The 26,091-nt window shown below is 40.6% G+C and overlaps 1 protein-coding gene across 3 annotated transcripts in view; it reads right to left on the reverse strand.

Moving 5' to 3' along the window:
* Positions 1-7,893: 7,893 nt before the first annotated feature.
* LOC102234441 (interleukin-1 receptor accessory protein-like 1) overlaps positions 7,894-26,091 on the reverse strand; it is a 214,608-nt gene continuing 196,410 nt past the window's right edge. For 2 of the 3 annotated variants that reach the window (XM_005805004.3, XM_023329809.1), the window contains exons 9-12: positions 24,095-24,241; positions 18,394-18,564; positions 14,871-14,915; positions 7,894-11,694 (exon numbers count right to left, since the gene is read on the reverse strand). In XM_005805004.3, the coding sequence (XP_005805061.1) occupies positions 10,967-11,694; positions 14,871-14,915; positions 18,394-18,564; positions 24,095-24,241 (1,091 nt within the window). In that variant the 3' untranslated portion in view covers positions 7,894-10,966. The remainder of the gene's footprint in view (positions 11,695-14,870; positions 14,916-18,393; positions 18,565-24,094; positions 24,242-26,091) is intronic. The other variant, XM_023329810.1, reaches the window with a different exon arrangement.

The following is a 26,091-nucleotide window of genomic DNA, read 5'->3' on the forward strand; positions in this document are numbered from 1 at the left end:
GAGGGAGGCAGAGGAGGGCAGGGGAGGAGGCAAGGGTAGGGGAGAGGTAGGGCAGAGTAGGAGGAAGGCAGGAGAGGAGGCAAGGGCAGAGGTAGGGGAGAGGAAGGCAGGGCAGAATAGGAGGTAGGAGGGGGGAGGAGGGCAGGAGAGGAGGCAAGGGCAGAGTGAGAGGAAGGCGGAGGCAAGAGAGGAGGCAAGGGCAGAGTAGGAGGGAGGCAAGAGAGGAAGGCGGAGGCAGGAGAGGAAGGAAGGGCAGAGTAGGGCAGAGTAGGAGGAGGAAGGCAGAGTAGGAGGCTAGGGGAGAGGAAGGCAGGGCAGAGTAGGAGGGAGGAGGTCAGAGTAGGGGGGAGGAGGGCAGGAGAGGAAGGTAGGAGGGAGGAGGAAGGCAGGAGAGGAGGCAAGGGCAGAGGTAGGGGAGAGGAAGGCAGGGCAGAATAGGAGGGAGGTGGAGAGGTAGGAGGGGGGAGGAGGGCAGGAGAGGAGGCAAGGGCAGAGTGAGAGGAAGGCGGAGGCAGGAGAGGAAGGAAGGGCAGAGTAGGAGGGAGAGCCCAACCATCCTACCTCTCCCCTAACCTCCGATCCCTCCTATTCTGCCTTCCTCCCCTACCTCTGCCCTGCCTCCCTCCCACTCTGCCCTCCTCCCCCCTATTCTGCCCTTGCCTCCTCTCCTGCCTTCCTCCTACTCTGCCCTACCTCTCCCCTACTCTGCCTCCCTCCTACTCTACCCTTGCCTCCTCCCCTGCCTCCCTCCTACCTCTCCCCTACTCTGCCTCCCTCCTATTCGGCCCTGCCTTCCTCTCCTGCCTTCCTCCTCCTACTCTGCCCTACCTCTCCCCTACTCTGCCCTGCCTTCCTCTCCTGCCTCCTCCTACTCTTCCCTCTCCTGCCTCTCTCCAACTCTGCCCTTGCCTCCCTCCTACTCTGCCCTGCCTTCCTCTCCTGCCTCCTCTCCCCTACCTCTGCCCTTGCCTCCTCTGCCCTGCCTTCCTACTCTGCCCTCCTCTCCTTCCTCCTCCCTACTCTGCCCTTGCCTCCTCTCCTGCCTCCCTCCCACTCTGCCCTCCTCCCCCCTCCTACCTCTCCGCCTCCCTCCTACCTCTGCCCTTGCCTCCTCTCCTGCCTTCCTCCTACTCTGCCCTACCTCTCCCCTACTCTGCCTCCCTCCTACTCTACCCTTGCCTTCGGCCCTGCCTTCCTCTCCTGCCTTCCTCTCCCCTACCTCTGCCCTTGCCTCCTCTCCTGCCTTCCTCCTCCTACTCTGCCCTACCTCTCCCCTACTCTGCTCTTGGCTCCTCTTCTGCCTCTCTCCTACTCTGCCCTGCCTTCCTCTCCTGCCTCCTCTCCCCTACCTCTGCCCTTGCCTCCTCTCCTGCCTCCCTCCCACTCTGCCCTCCTCCACCCTCCTACCTCTCCGCCTCCCTCCTATTCTGCCCTGCCTTCCTCTCCTGCCTTCCTCTCCCCTACCTCTGCCCTTGCCTCCTCTCCTGCCTTCCTCCTACTCTGCCCTACCTCTCCCCTACTCTGCCTCCCTCCTACTCTACCCTTGCCTTCGGCCCTGCCTTCCTCTCCTGCCTTCCTCCTCCTACTCTGCCCTACCTCTCCCCTACTCTGCCTCCCTCCTACTCTGCCCTACCTCTCCCCTACTCTGCCTCCCTCCTACTCTGCCCTGCCTCTCTCCAACTCTGCCCTTGCCTCCCTCCTACCTCTCTCCTACTCTGCCCTGCCTTCCTCTCCTGCCTCTCACTCTACCCTCTCCTGCCTACCTTGCCTGTGGCTTGGTTGGCACAATGGATTGAGTTTGTGCTTTGGGTATATTGATCCACAACCAGGACTTGAACCCAGTCTCATAGTATCCAAAGCGCAGACTCAAACCACTGTGCCAAACAAGCACCTAACAATCTTGGTGCTCAGACATCTACAAATACCACAACATAGGCTTTTCATGTTGAATTTTAAAACATTGCCATGTGGCTTGGTACGTACACTGGATTGAGTTTGTGCATATTGATCCACAACCAGGACTTGAACCCAGTCTCATAGTATACAAAGCGCAGACTCAATCCACTGTGCTAACCAAGCACCTAACAATACTGGGGCTCGAACTTCTACAAATACCACAACATAGGCTTTTCATGTTGAATTTTAAAACATTGCCATGTGGCTCAGTACATACACTGGATTGAGTTTGTGCATATTGATCCACAACCAGGACTTGAACCCAGTCTCATAGTATACAAAGCGCAGACTCAATCCACTGTGCTAACCAAGCACCTAACAATACTGGGGCTCGAACTTCTACAAATACCACAACATAGGCTTTTCATGTTGAATTTTAAAACATTGCCATGTGGCTCGGTACATACACTGGATTGAGTTTGTGCATATTGATCCACAACCAGGAGTTGAACCCAGTCTCACAGTATCCAAAGCGCAGACTCAATCCACTGTGCTAACCAAGCACCTAACAATACTGGGGCTCGAACTTCTACAAATACCACAACATAGGCTTTTCATGTTAAATTTTAAAACCTTGCCATGAGTAACACTTGAATCCAGTCTTCTTGTGCCCAAAGCACAGACTCAAAACATTGTGCTAAACAATCCACTGACCAGCTTGGTGTTCAAATGTCTACAAATACATGACAGTTTCGTCATATTAAACTTGAAAACATTGCCATGAGCAAGACTTGAACCCAGTCTCATAGTATCTAAAGCGCAGACTCAAACCACTGTGCTAACCAAGCACCTAACAATAGTGGGGCTCGAACTTCTACAAATACCACAACATAGGCTTTTCATGTTAAATTTTAAAACCTTGCCATGAGCAAGTCTTGAACCCAGTCTCATAGTATCTAAAGCGCAGACTCAAACCGCTGTGCTAACCAAACACCTAACAATCCTGGTGCTCGAACTTCTGCAATTACCACAAATTTGCATCCAGGTAGGTTTTTCCTTACGGGATTTTAAAAAAACATGCCTTAGGTCAGGTCTTGAACCTCAGAAAATGAGCCACGAAGCACAGACTCAATCCATTGTGCCAAACAAGCCACTGACAATCTATTGGCTTGAACTTCTACAAATACCACATGATAGGGTCTTCATACGAAATCTTAAAACCATGACTTAAGTGGGGCTTGAACAAAGATCAATGTACAGGAAGCACAGACTCAATCTTCTATGCTAAACTAGCACCAAAATATACTGGTGCTTGACCTGCAAATAAATACATTTTTATGCCCTTTTTGTCAAAAAAGATCTTGATGTTTTTCTAGAAAAAAACTCCATAGTATTCAATATTTTTTTTAAAAAAGTAAAACAAACAAACAAACAAACAAACAAACCTAAAATATCTTTTGATGTGAATGTTCAGAATAAAGCTATAATATAATAATTCAAATGTGGCATAAACATAAGAAATTTGTGAGGACTCATTATTGTTCCTTCTGCCTTCAGTTTCAGTAAAATGTTATTGACAACTTACAAACTTGAATGATATCAGAAAACACACCAACCAAAGTGCAACAGTGTTGTACTTCAACCAAACTGAAGTACAACACTGTCGTATTTGTTTTCCAGGTTTCAGAAAAAGCTAGCTTAATTGGGAGGCAAAGCAGTAAGCAGAAGCAAGCTATCACTGGATCTGGATTCTCCAGGATTTATTCCAACATTACACTTTTTCCTTCAGTAAGATTCAAATTCACCTATTGATATCGAAGTTCACCTACTCAAATGTTTGCTCTGTATACACCATTCATTCAAAGCACAGATGATGTTTGGCCCAACAGAGAAAATAGAAATAAAGGTTCCAGCTGCATTAATAAAATGGAAAACCTTCTTCATTTAAAAAACATTATACAACTTTGCTGCTATTGGACAGTTTTGTTTATATCTAATAGTATTATTAGCTCTATGTCAAATCTATTTCCAATATTTGCTCCATAAGAAACACATTCAGCTTAGGTTTAGAGGAAAAATTTGACTTCCTCTTGTGGTGTTTGTATGCTTATGTTTATGTGCTTGCAGATCATATTCTCTAATTTCCTGTCAACTTTTAACATAAACCCCCCCCAAATTAACGTGTTACTTTCCCCCCTTACTATAGAGATTAATAATTTCTGCATTTCTCAAAGGGGTAACTTGCTTATTTTTGATTATACAGATCAGCAATAACTTGTATGTGGCTTAACTTACCTCTAACTGATGAAGACTGGAAATTCTGGTTCTTCTCAGCTCTATTTCTGCACTTCATACTGGCATTCACGACTCAGTTTATCTCTATAGCACAATAACAAAAAGTAAACATCAAAACAATCTAGACATTCCCCATATGGCTGTAATTTGTTTTTTTTTTCTTTAAAAATAGATTTCTTGGAATTCAGTTTTAATGAATGTTTTGCTGGGCTGCACAGTGGCGCAGTTGATAGCACTGTTGCCTTGCAGCAAGAAGGTTCTGGGTTTGATTCCTGGTTCTTTTGATTCTTTCTGCATGGCGTTAGTTCTCTCTGGGTACTCCGGCTTATTCCCACAGTCCAAACACATGACTGTCAGGTTAATTGGTCCGTAGGTGTGAGTGTGTGTATGGTTGTCTCTGTGACAGACTGGCGACCTGTCCAGGATGCACTCTTGCCCTAAATGTTTGCTGGCGATAGGCACCAGCACCCCTCCTGACCCCAATAGCGAAAATGGTGTACAGAAAAATCTACAGATTTTTGTATCTATATATCTTTTCACTTACTAAATTCAGTACTGAAAAAAAATTCTACAAAATATTCTTATTGAATGAGTCAAACATGTAGTGGCGCTACATAGACGCCAGGTGACGCTAAAATACCTTCCCATCAAAGGCAAACACTTGCTAAAAGTGCAGTAAAGCCGGTGTTCTGACTTGTGACAGGGACGTTTACGCACCGAACGCCAATAAATTAATTTAGCATTAAAGACACTTTACACTTTAGTCGCGTCTTCATCTTCCCAACGCGACTGTGGAATTGCTCATTTAAAACACCTGGATGAGTTTGGTGGAGCGACGCACCTTATGTGTTGTGATTGGCTGATTTTTCCTTCAATCAAACTGACGGACTAACGCGAGTAGCCATTGGCCCTGGTTGAGCGAAAGTATGAAAGATACATATAGATTTTTGTACATTTTGGAAAGTTTCGAGAAAAATGAATTACATAATTATAAGTTAATTTCTTGTGAATTATTTTTGTTGAGAAACTCATGAATCTATACGCACACACACAAAACGATAAGAATTCAGACCCTCTGCCCCCCAATCTCTCATAATTCAGATATCAGATTCTTTCTCCCAACGAATTGTGACTTTTTGTCTTTGAATTTTGTCGGAGACAAAGTATTTTCAGTGGTCCAGTTACTTCCAAATGTGGTGTCTCGCAACACCAACAAAGGTATATTCAGTCCTTGTTCCTTGTGTCATTCCACTTTATTCATTCAAGAGTTGTTTGGATTTTTTTTTTGGTGAGAATTTAATTGCTATAGAATATATATTTTTTTCTAAATAAAAAATAGATACTTTCCTACTGCATATCAGTGTAAGCAAAAGAGCCAAATCCTTAATGATAAATCTATTTCAAAGAAACACCCCATTTACAGGCTCTAAAAGGATTTAAGATTTTAGCTGGAGCAATTTGGACAAGTAATAAAACGTTTTTATTTCTTCCGTCATGTTCCATATTGTCTTGTTCTCAGCAAATGTCAATTGCGACATGCTTCCAGCAGATGGCAGCGTTTTACTGCAAATTTCCTGATAGCCAAGTTTCCTTGTGCATATTTTAGGAGAAAAACGTTGAATTTCAACTTCAGATTTCATCTTCCGTTTTGATCAGCTGACACAGTAAATATAACACTATATTATATAGTGACAGGAGCACTTTTGGAAAGTAAAAATCAAAGTGAAGCGTTATTGTAGATCCAGGGAGTTATGTTGTGCTGAACCATGGTGAGTGCAGGATTACCTCAAAAGTGGGTTAACAGCTGCCTGCATTGCCTCTGCAAACGCTCCCAGCTCTCTCTCTTTCTCTCCGTGCACAGACAATTGGCCTGGTTCTCAGAGTGGAAGACGTGTCACACAAGGCACAGGGCTGCTTATAACAAGACCCTGTGGGACACCGAGAGGAATGGCTGCTTTATCTGCCACAGTGAGTAATACTCCTCACCAGTATGGATACAAAGCACCTGTTCTTGTGGTGTTCTCACCACAGCAAATGCCTTCACTCATCCACCGCTTTTGTTAAGGGAGCTTATTATGGTGTGACACTGTAATGAAGTGAAAATTAGCTTAGGAACCTCTCCTTTTCACATACCATATGGCAACAATCCAAATAATAAAACATCTGGCAGCTTTCTGTGTGCATCCAGATGCAGGGGTCTAATGGTATAGAGAGGAATGAACAATAAAACATACATGAATGTGTGTTGCAGAACGCAACTGATTGACTTCACTAATGGAATGCCGTAAACATAAGGTGTCCTATCAAAATGCTTTTCTAAAATCCCATGATGAAACAGTGGTGGCAGCATCATGATGTTTTCATCAACATTGACAGGAAATATGTCCCAATGAACAATTTAGAAGTTCAGCTGGTCGTGTAATGTAAAAACATGAGAAAGTCAATAAATATTTTGAGATGAAAGCTGAAACTGGATGTGGTGAAATGCTTTCTTTGCCTTGATTGGTCAGCTCCACTGGCCTCTGCCACATTCTCCCCTAAAATTCCAATTGGAAAAAACCCCCAAGAAAACAAGGCAAATATATAATTGTATGTGTTATGTCTGGGAACAGTGTGGTGTTATGTCATTGGTTTTGCACAAACCTCACTTTTCAGAAGAGGAAGGATGCCCCTGGTGGTTGAGACGAGTCATTGATGTCGAGCATGGTGCATCCTCTCTAATTAACATTGATTAAACAAGCACTAATTAGCACATTCATCTGAAACACACATGCTACATTATGTAGATCCTGACAGCAGTGCTGCTCCTCTCTGGACCAGACCAAGATAGCATGGGGTGACTTGAAAAGGGCCAAACAACTGAGTGTTTAACTGTGTTCAAGTATTTTTTGATTAATGTAAAAGGCCCACATTTTTGTCCTAGAGTCGTCTTCAGTGGGAAGCTCCAAATATGAACTTCATGATGTAGTACACACTGCACCTGCACAGTGGCGAAGTTGATAGCACTGTTGCTGTGCAGCAAGAAGGTCCTTCGTTCAATTCCCAATTGCATGGAGTTTGCATGTTTGCCCTGTGCATGCGTGGGTTCTCTCCGGGTACTTCGCCCAGGTTGACCCCGCCTCTCACCCGAAATGTATCGCTGGAGATAGGCAGCCCTCTCGACCCCACTAGGGACAAGGATGTACAGAAAATGGGTGGATGTACTAAAATATAATTTTGTTTATAGCCGTCTTCTACATTCTAATGTTCTGAATTTGGGATTTTCATCAAAATTACCAAAAATAAATCCATGCCTGCAAGTATCACATTGAATGACACAAATTTATGGATCAGTAGAACATAAAAAATTTAAATAAATGTATTTCCTAATGTAGAACTTGTTGTGTGCCTGTTTGTTTGACAGTAATCAGGACAACATGCATCTTATAGAGTTTCTCAATGCGTCGCAGCTCCCCTGATTTAATCCCGTCTCGAAATGAGGTCGAGCTGATTCAGTCTCCAAGTGGAATAAGGAGACTTACTGATCGTTTTTTTTCAGGGCTTTCTTCTGGAAACAGAAGAGTTACAGCAGCCCGGGGGGAACTGTGTCGGCTCTCCACCAAAAACTGCGATCCGGTGCGTCGTTAGAGCTGGATGTTTACTTTTGTGCATTTTACCAAATTAATACGTCTGTCCAAGCACATCACATACAGGACAGAGGAATGCCATCACCATAAATGTGGTTTTATTATTAATAACAGTATCTCTTTTAATGAACATTGCAGATACATAATAGAAAATAAATCAGAAAACAGAGACGTCGTCTCAAGTCATGAAAGTGCCTGGAATAACTGTGCTATATATTCTCATTAATATCAATCAACGTCATGACCTTTCCAATCAAAGCCTCATCACTACAAATGTTCTATTAATCATGAACCAAAGTGTTATTGTCGTCATATTCACAGAGCCTCTCAAAGCAAAGAAGACGTTGGAGTTGGACTCCAGTGAGGATTAGTGGTTACACTCTGAGAAACCTTGTGAATAATGACCAGCAGGTTCCATGAGTATGGCTCGATTGTCTTCATTTTAATATTGTAAAGGTTTTATTTACACATTTGCCATATCTGAGGTCTCTGTTCGGAGTGGATGCTCCTGAACACGTCGGTATTTCGCTTTTCCGTGGAGGGAACTGCGTGAAATAAAGGCTTTGATTTAAAAAAAAACCAAAACAACAAAAAAAAAGTAAATATGCTGGCTTACACCTCAATAAATTATAAAAAAAACAAAAAAAAACAACAAAAAAAACAGGCCTTTTCTCACATTTTACACAACAGAAAGATTAGAAAGCAAAACATTAGAAGAGGGGAAAGGACAGTTTTTCATTTATGTTCTTACAAATTCATCACTTTGCATATTTCATGGCACAAAATGAATCGTCTGAGACGCCGAAGTTGGTTCCTATGAGAACTGAAATGGTACGTGGCACAGGCGGATTCAGGAAATGGGGTCGTTGTCACGGGCGACGTGAGAGCGGCTCTTCACTGGATGGAGCGGTACCGATCAGGATGGGAAGTAAATAGTTTTTTGTGGATGAGGTCTGTTCCGTTTACCTTTGCTTTGGTCTAAAGTTGTTTTACTATTAGCTATAAACCAAGATTTCATTAGTGTTATTCATTATATTTCATTTTGAAGGATTTCATTCTAAAATGCTACTAGTTTTAAATATAATTTAGCTTATATTAAATGTTTATTAAATTAAACTATGTCTCAAGTTAATTCGTAAATATTTAGCCATTTACACTTTTCATGAGGTCGGTGTTGAAAGTTGTTTTACAGTGCCTTGCAAAAGAGTCTTTTCCACATGTTATCATGTCACAACCACAAATTCCTTTTCATGTAACTTGAGACTCATAGTGTTGCATAATTGTGAAGTGGGTGTGGATGTTTTTTTTTTAACATTTTCTATTTTCAAATAAAATTTTTAAAGTGTGGCATGCATTTGCATTCCTTTCCCATTTGTATTTTGAGTTCAGCACCTCAGGCTGTACAGTCTTTTACCTGTAACAATATTAGTTGTGCACTGAGTTGGAAAGAGGCCATGAGATGTCCTATTTAAAGTTTGCCACCAGACATGTAAAAAGGGACAACAAACTTGTACAAGAAGACTCTCTTTCTGGCCAACATACAAAATATTACATGGCAGCAAACCCTGACCATATCTCCTCCATTGGGAGACATGGTGGTGGCAGAATCATGCTGTGGGGACTGAATCCAGATTTCTTTTTCCTTCCACTTCACAATTTTGCACTACTTTGTGTTGCTCTTTCACATAAAATTGCATAAAAAATAATTATTTGTGGTTGCCAAAATGTGACGTTTCAATGGGTGTGAACTGTTTTCAAGGCACTGTAGATGTTACGGAAAGAAATCTTTGTTTTGTACATTAGGAAACACTGAGTGGCGCCTTCTGGAGGGAGACATGAGAGCCCTGGGAGGACATCTCTCCTGGGGAGGGGATGGGAAACAAACAGGGCTTTCATTTAGCAGGAAATGGATATCTGAGACAATGATTTTAGCCCTGGACAGCCTTGTTTGGTCCTGTTGTGGAAACTGGGTTGAGTGATGATGGCTTTCTCCTTCATCCGCGCTGACATCGTCGATAGCTTCATCCCTACTATACTGGCGGTGAGCTGCTGCAATGACAATGAAACCAACAAATGTGATAGAAAAAGTCTGCTGAGCTGTGATTGGATTCAAAATGTCAAAACTCCCAACTTCACATGTTCGTATCATCTTACAATATAAGACGTTAATGGGTGATTTTTGTGAGCTAAGCAGTTCCACATAACAAAACAGGTTTCTTTTAATCCGTTTTCCCCGTCGCTTCTATCAGAAACGTCATACATAGAACTTCTCTAAGCAAATATCCCTCAGTTACAAAAATATACTTTTCTTTTTTTCATAAAATAATACACATAATTACTTTTCAGTGATATAATCTTCTGTTAAGGTAAATAGCAAGGTTGCTCTTTAAAAGGAAATGTTGATGTGAAGAGATAGAGATGTGAAGCCTAGCACCATAGTCTTCTTTTTCCACAAGCATTCATTATCAGAGTTGAAAACCCAGTGCTGTCCAAATTTTGCATATTCTGGTTAAGCCCAAACCTATAATATCTCAGCCTTCTCCTGAGGGCTCCCTCCCAAGAAATAAAAAAAATCCATCAAAAGCATTAGAAACTACACCAGCCAACAAATTAGGATAAAGGTAACAACAGTTCTACCAACACATCTTACAGGCCATTGCTTCACTTTAGTACAAACTGAAAACAAACAAGGAAAATAAAGATTCCCACCTGATAAGGAAACATAAAGAAACAAGTCCCAAACACTGTTGCTACAAAGAATTAGAAAAACGTATGTACAGGACCCTGTTTTCCTCGACTCTCGCGGTAAATTAGGACAGGTGTTGGCTTGTGTTACTTGAGTGTTTTTACAGGCATACAAAAAAAGTTCTCCTTGCTTCTTTTTTTTGTCTCTTTTGTGGTTCAACTTTAATAAAAGCTCTTATTAGACTAAAACAAAACAAGAATTTTTCAGCTCCCGTTGTGTCTGATGTTTCATCCCTCCCGCCCCTTTCCCACATGTCATCTCCTGGTGCAAACGTAACAGCAGCAAGTATCTTAGTGCCATTCAGCTCCGTTCGGCTCTGGTGGATTCGGGGTCCGACTGCCGGCGGCTAGTCCCCCCTGTGACGGATGTTGTCCGGATCCGGACCCGCCCGGCACCGGCTCTGTCACCAGATTACGCTGGATATACTGGTCTCTCTGGGAAGCAGCGGCAGCATGGCGTTGTTGCCGTGGCCCTCCTCCACGCTCTGCTGGCGCGGCGACTTGGACTGCGGCCGCTGTCCGTTGATGAGGGTCATGGGGATGTTGCAGTAGGTGTGCTGGTTGCCTAGCGAGGACAGTGGCGGGAGCGTGCCGCTTGGTGGCAGGTCGTAGTCGTAGCTACGGTAATAGTGTTTCTGCCTCATCTGGGTGTGGCACGAGTTGTGAAAGGTCGAACGCAAATCTGGGTGTGCCGTCGCCATGGCGGTGGAGGTGGCCGCTGCCATGGAGATGGCCGAAACAGTCTGGAGCTCGCCGAAGGCGCCCTGCTCGCTCACATCCAGCACTTGCTCGTGGGAGATGCTCAGGGGCTCCATGCGTTTGAAGGGCATCTCGTAGAGCAGCTGCTTCCAGAACTTGGAGGTGAGCTTGTTGCTGGACGGCCCGCGCCACTTGATGACCGTCAGCATTTTGATGGTGTGTTTGAGGGCCTCCACTTCCTGGTAGTTCATGATGCCCCGGAGCTCGGCGCACTCGATCAGGATGACTTTGATCTCGCCGGTCACCAGCATGTTGCGTAGCCGCGTCTCCAGTTCAAAGATGCTCCACCCCCTCCGCACCACGTAGCTGGGTGTCATGACGATGATGAGTCGCTTGCTCTGGTCCACGCAGCGCGCTACGTCCTCGATGTAGGCTGGATCGACCAGGACAGAGAGACACATTCGTCACTTTGGCGGAAAACTCAAAGCATTTAATCATTTCTGCTTCCTTATGTTTGTATTTCATCTAAACAGACTTAAAGTTAAACTTTCATTTAAATGTGAAAAACAACATTACACAGGGTACAAGAACTCTCTTTGGCCTCATTTCAAGTTTTTATAAGGCTTCTCCATTATAGTTATCAAAACTTTATCAAGCATACGACTCTGATTTAACTATTCCACCATTTAGAAATGAAATAATTGTAAATAATAGCTACAGACACAACACAGTTGTTAGTACCTCCTGCAAAGATGAGTTGAAATAAATAGATCATTTATTGCAATAGTATAGTCACACTGAAAATATTAAATACAACATATCATTTCATGAATTTTTTCAAGAAAATAACCAAAGTTAGTGAGTAATAGTTAAAGTTACTCTGTGGGCAGTACTTGATATATTTAATTATTCAATGTAGTTATCAAGAAAGTGATTCATCTGTTGTGACTCCCAATTTGTGAACAAGGTTCAATTGGTTCTTTTGGCAGGATAATAGCCAAAATAAACACAGAGATGCTTCAAAACCAAGATTCTTCCATTACCATCTTGGTTTCCAAGCCTAAATCCTACAGAAAACCTGTGAGTCAGCATCCGGTAGGATCTCAGTCTACTATCCAATCTAAGATTGCAATTTGTGTAAAAAATAGTTTCATTGACAATTATTTCTCTAAAACATATACATCTCAACTGAATAGACATACACTATTTAAAGGTTTAGTTTTTCAAAACCGTTCACTGAGATTATGTTATTGCATTTTAAGGCTCTTATTTTTTCCCCAGAGGTGGCAAGAAACAAAAAAGAACAACAAAAAAAAAAACCCCGTTTCCAACTGTCCCCTGCATTCAAAACCGAGACATTGAAAATTTCGGCCACACGTAGGCAGAAAACAGTGTGGGTTTACATTAGCTAGTTCTGAGCCACTACAGCTAATGGATGCGTCATCGTGCAGCAAACTGAGTGTTTTTGGTTTTCACACCTTGCCTCGAGTGTCAGGAGAAAGTGAAAGCATGAGAGAATGCGTGTGCATGCAGCTAATGCTTGCTTTTAGCCTTTCTTGGCCGCCATAGCAGCTTTGGTCAGCAGCAGGTGGACGGGATAAAACCAGACCCCGTCTCTCTTGGTAATATCTCAGTGTGTTTGCTGGTCGTTAAGCCAACCGACGCCACATTCCCTCCCCGTCCTGCTCTGCATACATCGGAGAGCGAACTGCTTCTCTTCTGTCATGCTGCGCCTGAGGCTGTCCAATGAGAGAAGCTTGATTAGAGTAAACTTGGGTTTGAAGTTGCCCTTTACTTCAACATGACAAGCCAGTCTCTTTGCTGTTTGGTAATTGGTCATCATGCTGTAATACAACAGGACCCTGAGGCCAAATCTCCACTTCAAGGTCTGAGCCAGTTCACTTTGGGGTTTTCTTTGTAGTATATCAGAAGGAAATAAAAACAAACTAAAAAGGATTAATGGATATTCTACATTAGCTAATGAAGAGTGGCTTGATTAGAGTTTTTTTTAACTGACTGTAAATCTGCTGTTACTAGATGCTGTCTGCCAACTATTCATAACTTTAAAAATTAAATTTCAACCCTCTAAAGCCAAAGGAATACAATGTTTCTCTCTTCAGATCTAACAGACCATATTCTAATGAAATAGCTCATAAAATCACTGTTGTCTTTTAGTTTTTAATAAGAAGTTCCAATTAATTTACAACACGAGAGTTATTCCTCTAAATTTTGTTAGCCAAACAGATAAAGTAAAGAAAAAGTGAATAATTGTTAAAGTATTTAACGCATTGGGGTGTGATGATGCATCAAGCTTTATGTTTACAATTATGATTACCCCCATTTTTATCACAATGTCCCCATATTGTTTCTGTACTTCATCATCTAAGCTCTGAGAATAAACATCCACTGTGGACATCGAGGGAAGGGAAAGATGGATGGACACAAGAAAGGAAAGGTGGAAGAGATAAGGATGCCACAACTGATAAAAGAAGGAAGATAGTACAGGTCAAAACGATTAAGGGAAATGAAGAAAAAAAAATGCAAAAAAGAGAGTAAGGACACAAAAATAGCGACTAGAGGAAGGAAAAGAAGAACAATTCAAAGAGTGTCAAGAAAACAAAAGGAGGAAGGAAAGACACAATAGAGGAAATAAAAAGGGACAAAAGGAAATGAAAGACGGAGGAACACAACAAAGACAAGATGGACAGAAAGAACTTATCAGGGAATGAATCAGAAAAACAATCATTGACAATACAGTGCTATGGAACTTCATTTACAATTAAACTACACAGTAAAATAAATTTCATCATATTGATGATTAAGCATCCATATAATTCACCAGAGTGATACGGAACAGCTGGCTACATAGAAAATTGTTTACAGGTAAATAAAGTTAAGGCTTTGATAGAGAATGGTTTACGAACAACAGAAGGGACACATTTATGTTTTTACAATCTAAAAGTGTTCTAACAACAGGTCTAAAATATTGTGTTTCCTCAAAGTGGTATAGGTTTTATGGAGTTTGGCTTATGATTTGTGATGCACACTTCAAACTGACTGTGACATAAAAACAGCAACATTTTCTGGCCAAATCACAGTTTTCTGTCTGTTAAGTTAATAAAAATGAAAAACTGTCACAACATGTAACCCGTTCTTTGTGACTACAGGTCAATGCAGTTTGTAGTTGAGCATTCTCATCAGTTATTGAGCTGACTCCTCATATTAATGCTCAATGTTTAGTCTACAAACTTTTGACAGCTCTCTTTTACTCTGAATTTACTTCTGATCCCCATGTGGGCCTGATGACAAAAACTGATGGTCGTGTCCACTTTATCCGTGAAATTATGCACTATGTAGCCTAACTTCCTCCATGGAAACTAGGCCCATTTTTCTGAACGAGACTTTATTTGAAATAAGAAAACTAATTGCAACACATGATATAATAAAGCATATTGAAAGCAGACAAAAAAAACAAATGGTTAAAAGGAGACTTCATGTAAGTTCTGCAACATATGAGTACATAAGACAACCTGTAAGCTCTTTAGCCACTAGCCAGAGTCTGTGTCAGTGTTTGTCAACACATGTGGGAAAAATCTGGGGAAAAAGTACCTCTAAGTAGTCTTGTGTCATCCTGGAAATGATCATTGGTGAAACCTAAACAATAGATATTTACATTTAAAGGGTGATCAGAAGATTTGTGAGCAGGTGAAAACAGTGACGGAGATGTGGGGACACTCCCCTGGCATAAACTGGATTTATCCACGGGTGCATAAATGGCGGCGATTGTTTCATAATCGCAATGAGCAGTTTATTCCAGTTTAATATGGGACATGAAGCATAAAAACGCAGAGGAATGCAAGTGGTAGGAGTTCAGCCAGGACGTCTGCTTCGGGAAACTGCTGGAAGTACAGTGGCTCTCAAAAGTGAACACACCCCTGTGAAATTAATAATGCTTTTTTGTAATGTAAAGAAAGTGAGACCATAATTAATTATTTAAAAACATCTTCCACATATTTTTGAATATTTTCTGTATTTTCTGCCATATTTTCTGTATTTTGAAAATGTTGGTGCCTCTATTTCGTTTGAAAAAAAAATCCCAAATAGAGCTGTTTTAGACTTGGATGGTTCAACCTGAACTTAACGCTCTCTTGAGAAGAAACAGATGATGAAATTGAGTTTAATTTATTATTATTTTTTTTTTCCAGTCAGAAAGTTACGAATCAAAACTCTCATGGGCGATATGTCCAAATCAAAATATAATGTGGTAAATAAAACAGTTTAACATAAATCAATCTACTCTAGAAAAGGAAAGAGCAGCTGGAAAATCAAAAATTTTCATATAGTCAATTTTCTTTTTAACTATTATTGATGTCAGGTATGAACTCAGAAAGAATGAATGCTGAAAAACTTAATCAAAAAGTGGAGGCATGAATGTTTCTTTTAATGTTTCCTATAATAAACGTGTTTACACCTGAATTGTACAGGACGAATGTCACGTTATATGTGGAAAAACTTCTGGTTTCTAGATTAGCAGTTTACCAAGGGTGTGGAGACTTTTTTGATCCACTGCACATGGGATTCGAATGTTGAGCTTTCCTCAGAGCTGACATGCCACTAAAACAAAACTAAGAAGGGTTGTTGACACACGGCGAACCCCCAAAAGGCCAAACTCTGTTTTTGCCTAACTCTGCCTTATACTGTGTTATATGAACTGTTCGGATGCTAATACGCTCCCAATGGGAGCCGAATGTTTATGCGTAGCAACAATAAAGCAGAAAGCAGCACCACCGGGCTGAAATGGTGGCACGCTGTGGTTGAGATTCCTCTCCATCCTTGCATTTTTATGCCATTTTTCCCATATTACAGCAGTCCCAACCCTCCCCCGCCCCCCGGTCTGCGAGCACAGCATCACAAAAACAGATTCAGTTTATAACCCTGGCACAAAGCCACTGACGGAACGCGTAATTAGTAATGGCGGCATGTGCGGGGAAGACAGGCAGATGCAAGTATTGAAATGGAGGCTAACAGCATAATGATATTATCAAACTCATCTGTGTATTGAGTTAATCAAAGGTAAGCACGGGGCATGGTGAGATGCTCCATTAGGAATATGCTGTGGTAAAACATGCACTAATATCCATGCATAAAGAGATTTTGTAATGTGCAGCTGACACCATTACACATCAGCATGCAGAGGCAGAGTCTTTGCAGAGCTGGATCTGGAATATGGACTCTAATCAGCAGGATTGTACCTTCTGCTGATTGTGTTTGAAAGGCAATGAAGGTTACTTTGGGTCCAACACGCTGGAAATACTCCATACTGCAGGCTTTTTATATATTCCTTTGGTTTTTAATTGGTCTTTTACTTCAGGTTTTTATTATTTTTTATTCTTCAGATTGTAGATATTTATAGTGTATGCATGAAAGTTGATTTATAATGCATAATTGGGTTTAGAGGTTTTCATACACAAACAGCATTTTTGTTCTTTTTAACCATTCGGAGTGAAATAAGTACGCGACAAAACCACAATGAATTTAAAAACATTTGAATTTATTGTTTCCTTATTTGCTTTTATTAATTTCATCTTGTTGGAGCTTAATGAGGTTTGTTTTGAACTTGCATTTTAAAACCTACTGCAATATTCTTTGGTTTTATACAAATAAAAGCCAACAAATGCTTGACTATTTGGCATTTGTTGACTCCCTCTCTGTAAAAACAAACTAGTAAATAAAATTAGACTGCAAAAAGTGGGATGGTATAAAGGTTTGTGGATGGCCCATGACCTCAGGCATATTGAAAATATGCTTGCAGGCAGAATCAGTGGCAGGAAACCAACACATTTAAATGAGCTCCATCAATTCTGCCAAGAAGAAGAGCGGTCAAATGTCCAGCCAGAACAGCTTGTTGATGGCAACAAGTGTTTTCTCTGAAACTTGCATACAGACAGTTATTTAAAATTACAAGAGATGTATGTATGTATTTAAGCCTGTATGTCAAATTTGACTCTGTGTGGATAATAAATGATTCATAAATTCAAACATGTGCAATAAAGTGCTGTTTTTGTAAACCATTGCAGTTGCATGGTATATTTTTGTTGAAATTAATTAGCAAAACCCACCAAATGAAAGATTCTCATGCTAACATATTAAAAACATATTTTTCAAAATGTATATTGTGCAGCTGGGGTCTCTTTCTTAAAATGTAATTTCAAATCTTGTACGTGTGAAAGAGGGGAAAAATATATATCTAAGACTCATAAGACTTTGAGTCTAAGCAAGATTGAAATATTATTCAATATCCAGAAAACACTGCATGTGAAAGATAAACCAAAATAAAACCATTAAACTAAGTTAAAAAAGATAACATATCAAAATAATGTGAAATCAAACAAAAGTAAAATGAAAAATACTTTTTCAAACTTCTAGTTTAAGTTTCTATATCATAGAGTTCTTAAATATTGAAAAAAATATATTGTTCATGGAAATGTTCATGGTTGAATGTCCTATTTTTTATTTCTCAACATCTAGTATAAAAACTAGCTAAGAAAGATCAAAATATGTCATTTAAAAATTAAAAATAGTCTGCCTAACTTTATTTTTATCCACGAGCATCAAATGTTCAGTGGAAAAGTACTGAGTTTACATAATTTTAAAAGATAATCTAAATTTTTTAGATGCATTTTCTTATCCTTACCCCTGGAATATTGTAATTCCAGGCTTAGACTTGGTACTTTGGGAAGCATGCATTTAAAAGTTATATTTTGTCATTTTGGCAAACTGAAAAGCAACTTCTAAGGTAGCTGTTTTTGTTTGTTTCTGTAAAAATCGTCAAATTCAGACCTCATCAGGTTTTTAAAATCTAAAACACTCCTAGAAACAAAGTCAATTTGAAAAAAACCCAAACAAAACTGATCCACCTCAGTCGGGCTTGTGGTTAGGAAAAAAATAAACTCGGAATGATCAGAAATGAAAACCCATGGTGCTCTTTCATGTCTTTGTTATGCAACGGCACAAACGCATAACAAGAAGCCAACAAACACGGCATCGCCACCGCACCGACAACAGCTACACGAGCAACACCAAGCCACAAGACATTGGACACAACTTGACATCGCCATGAGAGAGAGCTTACTTCCTGTGGGGATCAAGTCCCTGTCTGGAATGAAGAGTTTATACCCATAATGCTTCTCCAGGACGTCAGGGAGGATCTCCAGGGCAAAGCGCTCCTCCTCTCTGGTTTCCTGGCTCCACTGGTCCGGGTCCACTTTAGTGTATGACAGGTAAGCGTCATAGTCTTTGTTTTCTGCAAGGAGATGGACGTTAAACCATCAGTGGCAGTTTAAATCAGTGAGTTATACATACCATCATTGCTTTTATACAACTCAAACTGCGCCATAAATACACTCTGTTCCACCTCAGATGCTCATAATCTGTTTTCATACTGCTGCAGACAGCTCTATCATTCACAGGGAGCTTTCATCGAGACAGGGCGCCTCCATCCCGCTGACCTCTGGGCACCTCTGCCCATCCGAGCTCTTTTCATTACAGCTCCGACCCAACTGACAAATTATGTTACCTTGATGGCTATTGTGCCCTCTGCAGGCAAAACAAATTAGAGCTAAACGCCCGGCTCCGCCTGCTCAGCCCGCCGTCGCGTGGCGCTGCTCCATCACCCACATGAAAGCGGAGATTGATGATGGATTTGAAAGTAGTGAGCTGGGAGATGGAAAGTGAGCCGAGAAGGAAGAGTTTATGTGTCTTCTTAAGCTTAAAGCACAACAGTAAAAATAAATCAGGAGAATGGAAGACGCGGAGATATCCCAGAGCTTCTATTGGAACGGAGATAATGGCTTCTGGCTCCACAGCAAAACAACCAAATCACTTGGAGCGTGTCTGCCGCAACCCTAAACCTGCTCACTGATTTCAACGTGGTTTGTAAATGAGCAACAAACACATTAGAAATGTGTACATTTGATATTTTAAAATAAATGTTTGTGAGATTCTGCAAGCGCACACACTTGAACATTTTTGTGCTAGAGATAATACTTAGAATATAGGCCAAAAAGTTTGATTTTGGTCTCATTTATTTAACATGTAAAAGACATTAAATAATTGCAACAGTCGTGAAGATTTTATTTGGTTTGGCTCTTTAAATGGAGTGATTCACATACCAAAAAATAAGTATTATAACACCATTATAAAAAGATTAAACACTGAATTTAATGTTGGGTCCATCTTAACAGTTAGATACTGAAGGATCAGAGTAGCAAGGGAAGAGTTTCCTTTGACATGAAGACCAAAGTGTGTGCAGGCAGGAGGAGGCGTCATCTTAAATAAAAAGATAAACCCTCAGAGCAAAATCTGACTTTATCACATCTTTAACCTTTGACAACATAAATGTGCAATATTAAGACATAAAGTGATGAATATTGCACAGTCTGCAGCAGAATTGATCACATCCTGCACGTTAACTGACTCATTTAAAACAACATTTAAGCTTGTAACTAAATCTAAATCAATAGACCTCTGTGTTTGAATACAGACAGAATGTGGTTTCTGGATTATAATTGTCGTGTTTTTTTTTTTTTAAAGTGTACCCTCTCTGAAATTTAAACCTGTCCCATCCAAACCAAACTGAAGGAAATCCTTCCAGACGTAAAATCTTAGAGGATAAGAGTGGATTTCAGAACTCAAAGTTCCCGTCTTCATTTTGACTCTTGTTCTACCGCTTTATTGCACAAGCCACGTAGACGTCTCGTTCGGATGGAGCATGTTCAGAGCAGCATTTCCATTTTGCCTCCGTTAATATCCTTTCCATTTTACACTTGAGCCTCTCTCAGGAGCTGTGAGACTGTCAACAAGATTCACTCACTTCCCAGAGGGTAATCTTGATATTTGGCAAGTGCACACCACTCTTACATGACGCCCCGTAATGAATCTATCTTGTTTTTATAACGTGCAATTCATTTTACAGCACCGGGGACATGTAAAAATAATTGAAATGTAACCTCACTTAGTATAACTAACTCCGAGGCATAAATCTCTGCCTCTGTTTTTCTCTGCTAGCATTTAAACAAATGCTGTGTAGGCAGATCAAGGGCTATTTCGGTGGAGGTGATTCACTCATCGGTAGAGAAAAACAGAGAGGAGAGAAAGCCTGACCCCTCCTCCTCCTCTAATTCGCCTTCAGCATCTTGAGAAGTCATTATCAGAGAAAGCTGTGGGATCTACCTACCAAACCAAGCCCACGTATATCTGACGCGCCACACGTGCGCTTCGGGTGCGTGCACGTGCACAGGCGGCCCACAGTGAAACTGATAACTCTTGAACTTCCTGTGAAAAGTGTCAGGAGAGTTGAAGGCGTAAATTTCTGCTGCAATACCCCCCCCCCCCCCGGCTTCAGTTCAATTTAATGGAGACCAAATGACAAATATAACAAACATGCAGAACTACTGCTAATGAGTGGATGGATCTTCACAATCCTCCCCCGCCCTCTTCTACGTGCAACATTTGGTTTTCCATTATTAGTTGCACCAAAATAACATGGGTTTGCATCAGATTGTAGAAAGCTGCCTAACATTGAGAAACTAATTTTGTAAAAGAAATCGTATACTGCCTTTTTTTTTTATATAATCTAAGCACGGAAGAAAAGAAAGATCATTCTTTGTGGTGAAAAAGACCAGACAGATTATTAATATACAGCAGTTCTGTTTTTTTTTTTAACTAAATCATTCAAAGTCTGATATCATAGCAAACCTATAAATCAAAGGGACTGGGATAAATATGGCTTTTAATCATTTTTCACTTCAAATGTCTCTACTTTTCTTGCAGACTCGAACACTCCATGTCTACATGACCCTTTGAAAATATCAAAGGAGTAGCAGCTCAGCCATTCATCACACGAGTATCAGTTCCAAATCAGCTTAACCATTTTTAAACATTAGATAGAAAAGTATAGTGTGATATTACTTCTTGTTTAAAGCTCATACAAATCAGGTTTTATTACAGAATTCAAACCAGCCTTAAAAAAACGAAATGAAAATGGTCAACCATAAGTGACAGAAAACGTCATTGTCAATCAGATAATCAGTAATAATGTAAAATGACATAAAAACTCAATAACTCCACATCTAGGAGCCACAGTCAGCCGTGCCAAACTTTTCCTTGTGGACAATAAGCAGCGGCATATACACATCTAATATGCATTAGAGTTGCCATGTGTGCAACAAAACTATTAGCGCTTTGCATCTCCAAACTGTACTTAACACCAAGGGAGCCTCATCAGTCCTCGCTGCCTTGACAACGATGACATTCGTATTTATGGCGCAGTGTTGATGAGCTCCCACCTCTTTGTCAAGCCCAGCTCGCCTGTTGTCATCATGAAGCCTATTATTGATTCTGGTGACACCCACACAATGTGACAAGTGAGCGCTCTTTAACTAAATTGCATCGCTGACAAATAGCTGACAGTCCATCCTATTGTTACGCGCAGCTTACAATTTTACATCTGGCAGAGGAGGGCGTTCAATTAGTACTTGGAGTGGCCACGATCAAACACTGGCACTTTCTTGGCAGCTCGTGTGGGGCTCTGCAGGAGAAAACCACATCTCTGTGCACTGGCTCAAAGCCTTTATTGATGAGAAGTACCAGTCTGAGCAAATACATCTTATATGTATCCATTTTGCAGATGCTACAGTGTGTTACATAAGTGCTTTTGTCTTGAGGTTTTCCACATTGAGTTGTAGTATTCTATGAAGGCTTCAGAGGTTTGTTGGAGAACATAAGAGTAAGGCTGCAACAAACAATTATTTGGTAATCGGTTAATCCCTAGACTATTCTCACGATTAATCGATTAATTGGATAAAACCTTGAATATACAGACTTTTCCTTTACCGATGAAGCATTTTCATACAATGTTAGAAATACATTAAAAGTAGAACAGTGACTAAGGACTATTTTAGTAATCGATTAATTGATTATTCTGACAATCAATTTACAAAATGTCAACTTCAATAGACGTTTGATTAAACCACTTAAGTATTTTTTATACAATATTAGAAATACATAAAAAGATGCTAAAAAGCAAATACGGTTAATTTTATAAACTAGAAAATAAACATTTTATTGCCTAAAACGCAATACGGTAAACCTAGCTAAAACTATACAACTTGAGAAATTTTGGCAAAACCATATTTACAGACAAAGGTGTTTTTATCTTAGAGGAGCAATGGTACATATTTCTTGTACAATTTTGGCTCAATTACTGCTGTGAGTATCTTGCTTTTTCACAAAACTGCCTTTCCTTTTGAGTCTGTACACTCCAGTTAATTAATCATTTACTAAATTAGTTGACGATTTCTTCAATAGTCGATCAATCATGATTTTTCCACTTAATCATTTCAGCCCTACATAAGAGTATCAAACGCTGTGGGATCCCTTCAGTAATCTTTGAGAAGTACTGCCCCAGTCAGTTAAACATGTCAACGTAACTCAGGGTTTGGGGATACAATTAGAAATTTATGTTCACATGTTCAATCAGATAAAATCTCAGCAAATAAGTATTAATAGTAATGTGACAAAATGTGAAAAAGTTCATCCTGGTGTAGATGGGATATTAGTTTCTTATCTACATTGAGAGACTAAACAGTCCAGTTTAATCATTTCCACTTATCTACAAGAAACTGCTACATTGAGGTGGCAGAGTGGAGATCTATCAGACCACGGCGTAGGGATCTCTGGAGAGCCGTGCAACATTGGACCTGATCTCCTTCTTCTAAGGAACAAATTGAAAATCTTTCTCTCTCTCCTAGCACTCGCTCTTGTGGCCCAATTAAAGAAGACAACTGTTTGGCTTCAGGTTCAACGGCCAAAATTCCTCTTTTTGGGGTTGCTGGATTCCAACAAAGCCAGAGGTAATGGCGTTCAATAACCTGTCACAAATGCTTCTCCCTCTTAACAAATAAAACTCTCCAGCTGCTTCTTCCCACTTTGCAAAAACCCCGCAGCCTCTCTGAGCTAATCTCATTCCTCCTGAATTCATTGCTGTGCTGGTCCTACAGAGACTCATTACAGGGGAATCAAATTAAAACTTGCTCCTTGTCTCAGTTTGATGCATTCTCAAGCTAAGAATCATCCACCAGGTCCAATCAAAGTTTTTTTTTGCTTTTTTTTCCACTGCTGATGAGGTCTGAGAGTTAATGTTTTTGTCTGGCACAGGGGTAGTGTTTTCATTTGCTTTATAGTGAGTGTTCAGCAGAATATAATGCCACCCAAACCTTCACTTTATGTGGCTTTTTTAAAGAATCCTTCATTTTGTGCAACCATGTAAGCCGCTCAGTTTGTTTTGCTTACGAAAATCTGCAGCTGTTAACATTATTCAAGTAACATGACGTGCGTATGCTGGAAACTGAGGCTTTATTCTGTATCAGTCGGTGGTTGGTGAGTTGCTTCCTGCTCTTCGGGGGACAGCATAGTGAATATTTAGCAGTTTTTATTTAACTGCTCCAGTGGGAGAAGGTGAAGAAGATTCCCTAAACCCGAGAACTAGATGAAATTATGCAAGGCTTTTCAGTTGGAGCCAATGAGTCATTCGAGCTCAAGTGCATTTGCATAAAAATGGAGCCACCTGCGGCTTTATGACTTGATAAATAGCCCAGGTGCGTTCTAAATAAAAATAAATCTGTGCGCGGCGCATCTCTGATACTGGTCACGACTGGGATTCGGTTCCTGTTTTGGGAAGGAAAAGTGTTTTTATAGTAACGCGAGGGGCTTTAGAAATCGACAGTCGTGCGGCAAACTTGAGCATCACACAGGTGATGCCGTGTGTATCTTACCTCCATCAATGTCCTCACTGCCAAAGTGGTTCCTGTAGAAGAGCATGAGCTCGATCCTGTAGCACTTGTAGAGGGTCACTAGGCAGATCAGCAGCAGCAGGATGGCCCCCAGACCTCCAGCTAGCTCCACCGTGTACATCAGCTCAGCTGGTAAAGACAAATACTTCTATGTTGGTATTTTCAAAGACATAAAAAATGCATTATCGAGTATTCAAAGTAACAGACTAAATAGAAGAAAGAAAGAGAGAAAGAAGGAAAGGAAGAAAAGCTTGTGCTTTAAAAATAATTTAATTGATCTTAAATGTCTTTATCAGTAACATTTTCTACCATTTCTTCCATTCTGAAGATGCAAGTTTTACATCTTTCTTTTCTCCAGCTTTTTTTTGTCGTGTGATTAACTCTGAATGATGCAGACAAGTAGGCAGAAACTGTGTCTCTGTAGTGTGTCAGTACTTGTAATTAGGGAATGCAAGAAGAGAAAAGAAAATGAGGAAAGTGACCGGAAAGTTAACACACTGTCCTTGGTTTATAACTTCTCAGTGTTGCTTAAAAATGTTGAAAAGTCTAAAATTTTTAAAAGGCAAACCTTGAGCTTTTGATTTAATCCCACATACAATTTCTTCTTAAAAAATAAGGTTCTACATTTGTTTTTCAAAACAGATTGCATTATGTTTTTGTGTTGGTCTCAGTGAAAATTTAACTCTTCTGTAATCGACTGAAATGAAGCTCAAAGTGTCATCTTCAGTTACTGACTGAACATTTTTTACTGCTCAGAAACTCTGAAACACCATCAGAACCATAATCAAAGAACATAAGAGAAGCTTAAAAAAAATATATATATATACAGTATATATATATATATATATATATATATATATATATATATATATATATATATATATATATATATATATATATATTGAGCTGGACAAAGCATTTATCCACCTTTGTAAATTTTATTCACCTTTAAACTCTACAGACCTAAAAATCTAGCTGGATGAAAAGTGTTCACTCAATTCCTGATCCTGGGATCAAGTTGCTCAAGTCTGCCAGCCTTTTATATAACAAAATAAAGCCACTGACAAAATAACTGATACCTTTAGTTTCTGACAATTAAAGCTTCCTCTTTACATTCTTTCCTCAAGTTTGCTTGAATGGTGTGAACACTCTCTCTTCATTCTCTTTAAGCTGAAAAAAGTTTTCTTCTTTGAGATCCAACAGACTCTCCTCTCAGTCATTTCCTCCATCTGATGGTTTCTCTCTGCTCCTTTAGACAAGCGCATTTGCATCCGACAGCTGCAGATCCAAACGTAATCGATGTGAAGGTAACACATGATGCCATCATGACGGATAAGAAAGGCGCCAGCAGCTAATGGGAAAGGACTCCATGTTTGCGAAAGTGTTTTTTATGCATCGACCGGGGCTGCAACCCCGTCACTCGGTGTTTGTGTCAGTTTTTCTCGTTTCCCCTCTCCATCTTTCCAACATTGCTCATTCTGGCTTGATTGGATTCGGATGCCACATAACTCAGAGCTGAATGAAAGCAGAAAGCTGCTCCTATGCCTGTCATTTAAAGCCTCCTGGCTCGACTCGGATAATAAAAAACTCGCACCGGGGCAACCGGTGCGACAATGGCACGTGACAGATTGCGCTGCCAAACTTATGAAGATTGGTTACGCGTGTGTGTAAAGCTGCAAAACGGCAAAGCGCTCAGGTGGTTGCTGAATCACCTGACGGATCGGAGCAGCTCGTCTCTGCAGCTTGGCAGGACCTCATGAAGAAGTGAAACGGATCTTCAGAGATCTTCTGTCGGTTTTATAGTACATTACTTTAGATTATGTCAGTGATGCCTTTAACAACGATAGTAGACGGTGTGGTCAGTGTTTGCAGAGAGGCACCCAGATATAATCTGGTTGCTAAATCGAACAATTTTCAACTCGAACGCTCCTGACCGCTCAATCGGAAAATCAAAAATCCAAACCACATTTACTTCCACA

This window comes from Xiphophorus maculatus, chromosome 24 (genome assembly GCF_002775205.1).
Source record: "Xiphophorus maculatus strain JP 163 A chromosome 24, X_maculatus-5.0-male, whole genome shotgun sequence".
In the NCBI taxonomy this organism is placed as follows: domain Eukaryota; kingdom Metazoa; phylum Chordata; class Actinopteri; order Cyprinodontiformes; family Poeciliidae; genus Xiphophorus; species Xiphophorus maculatus.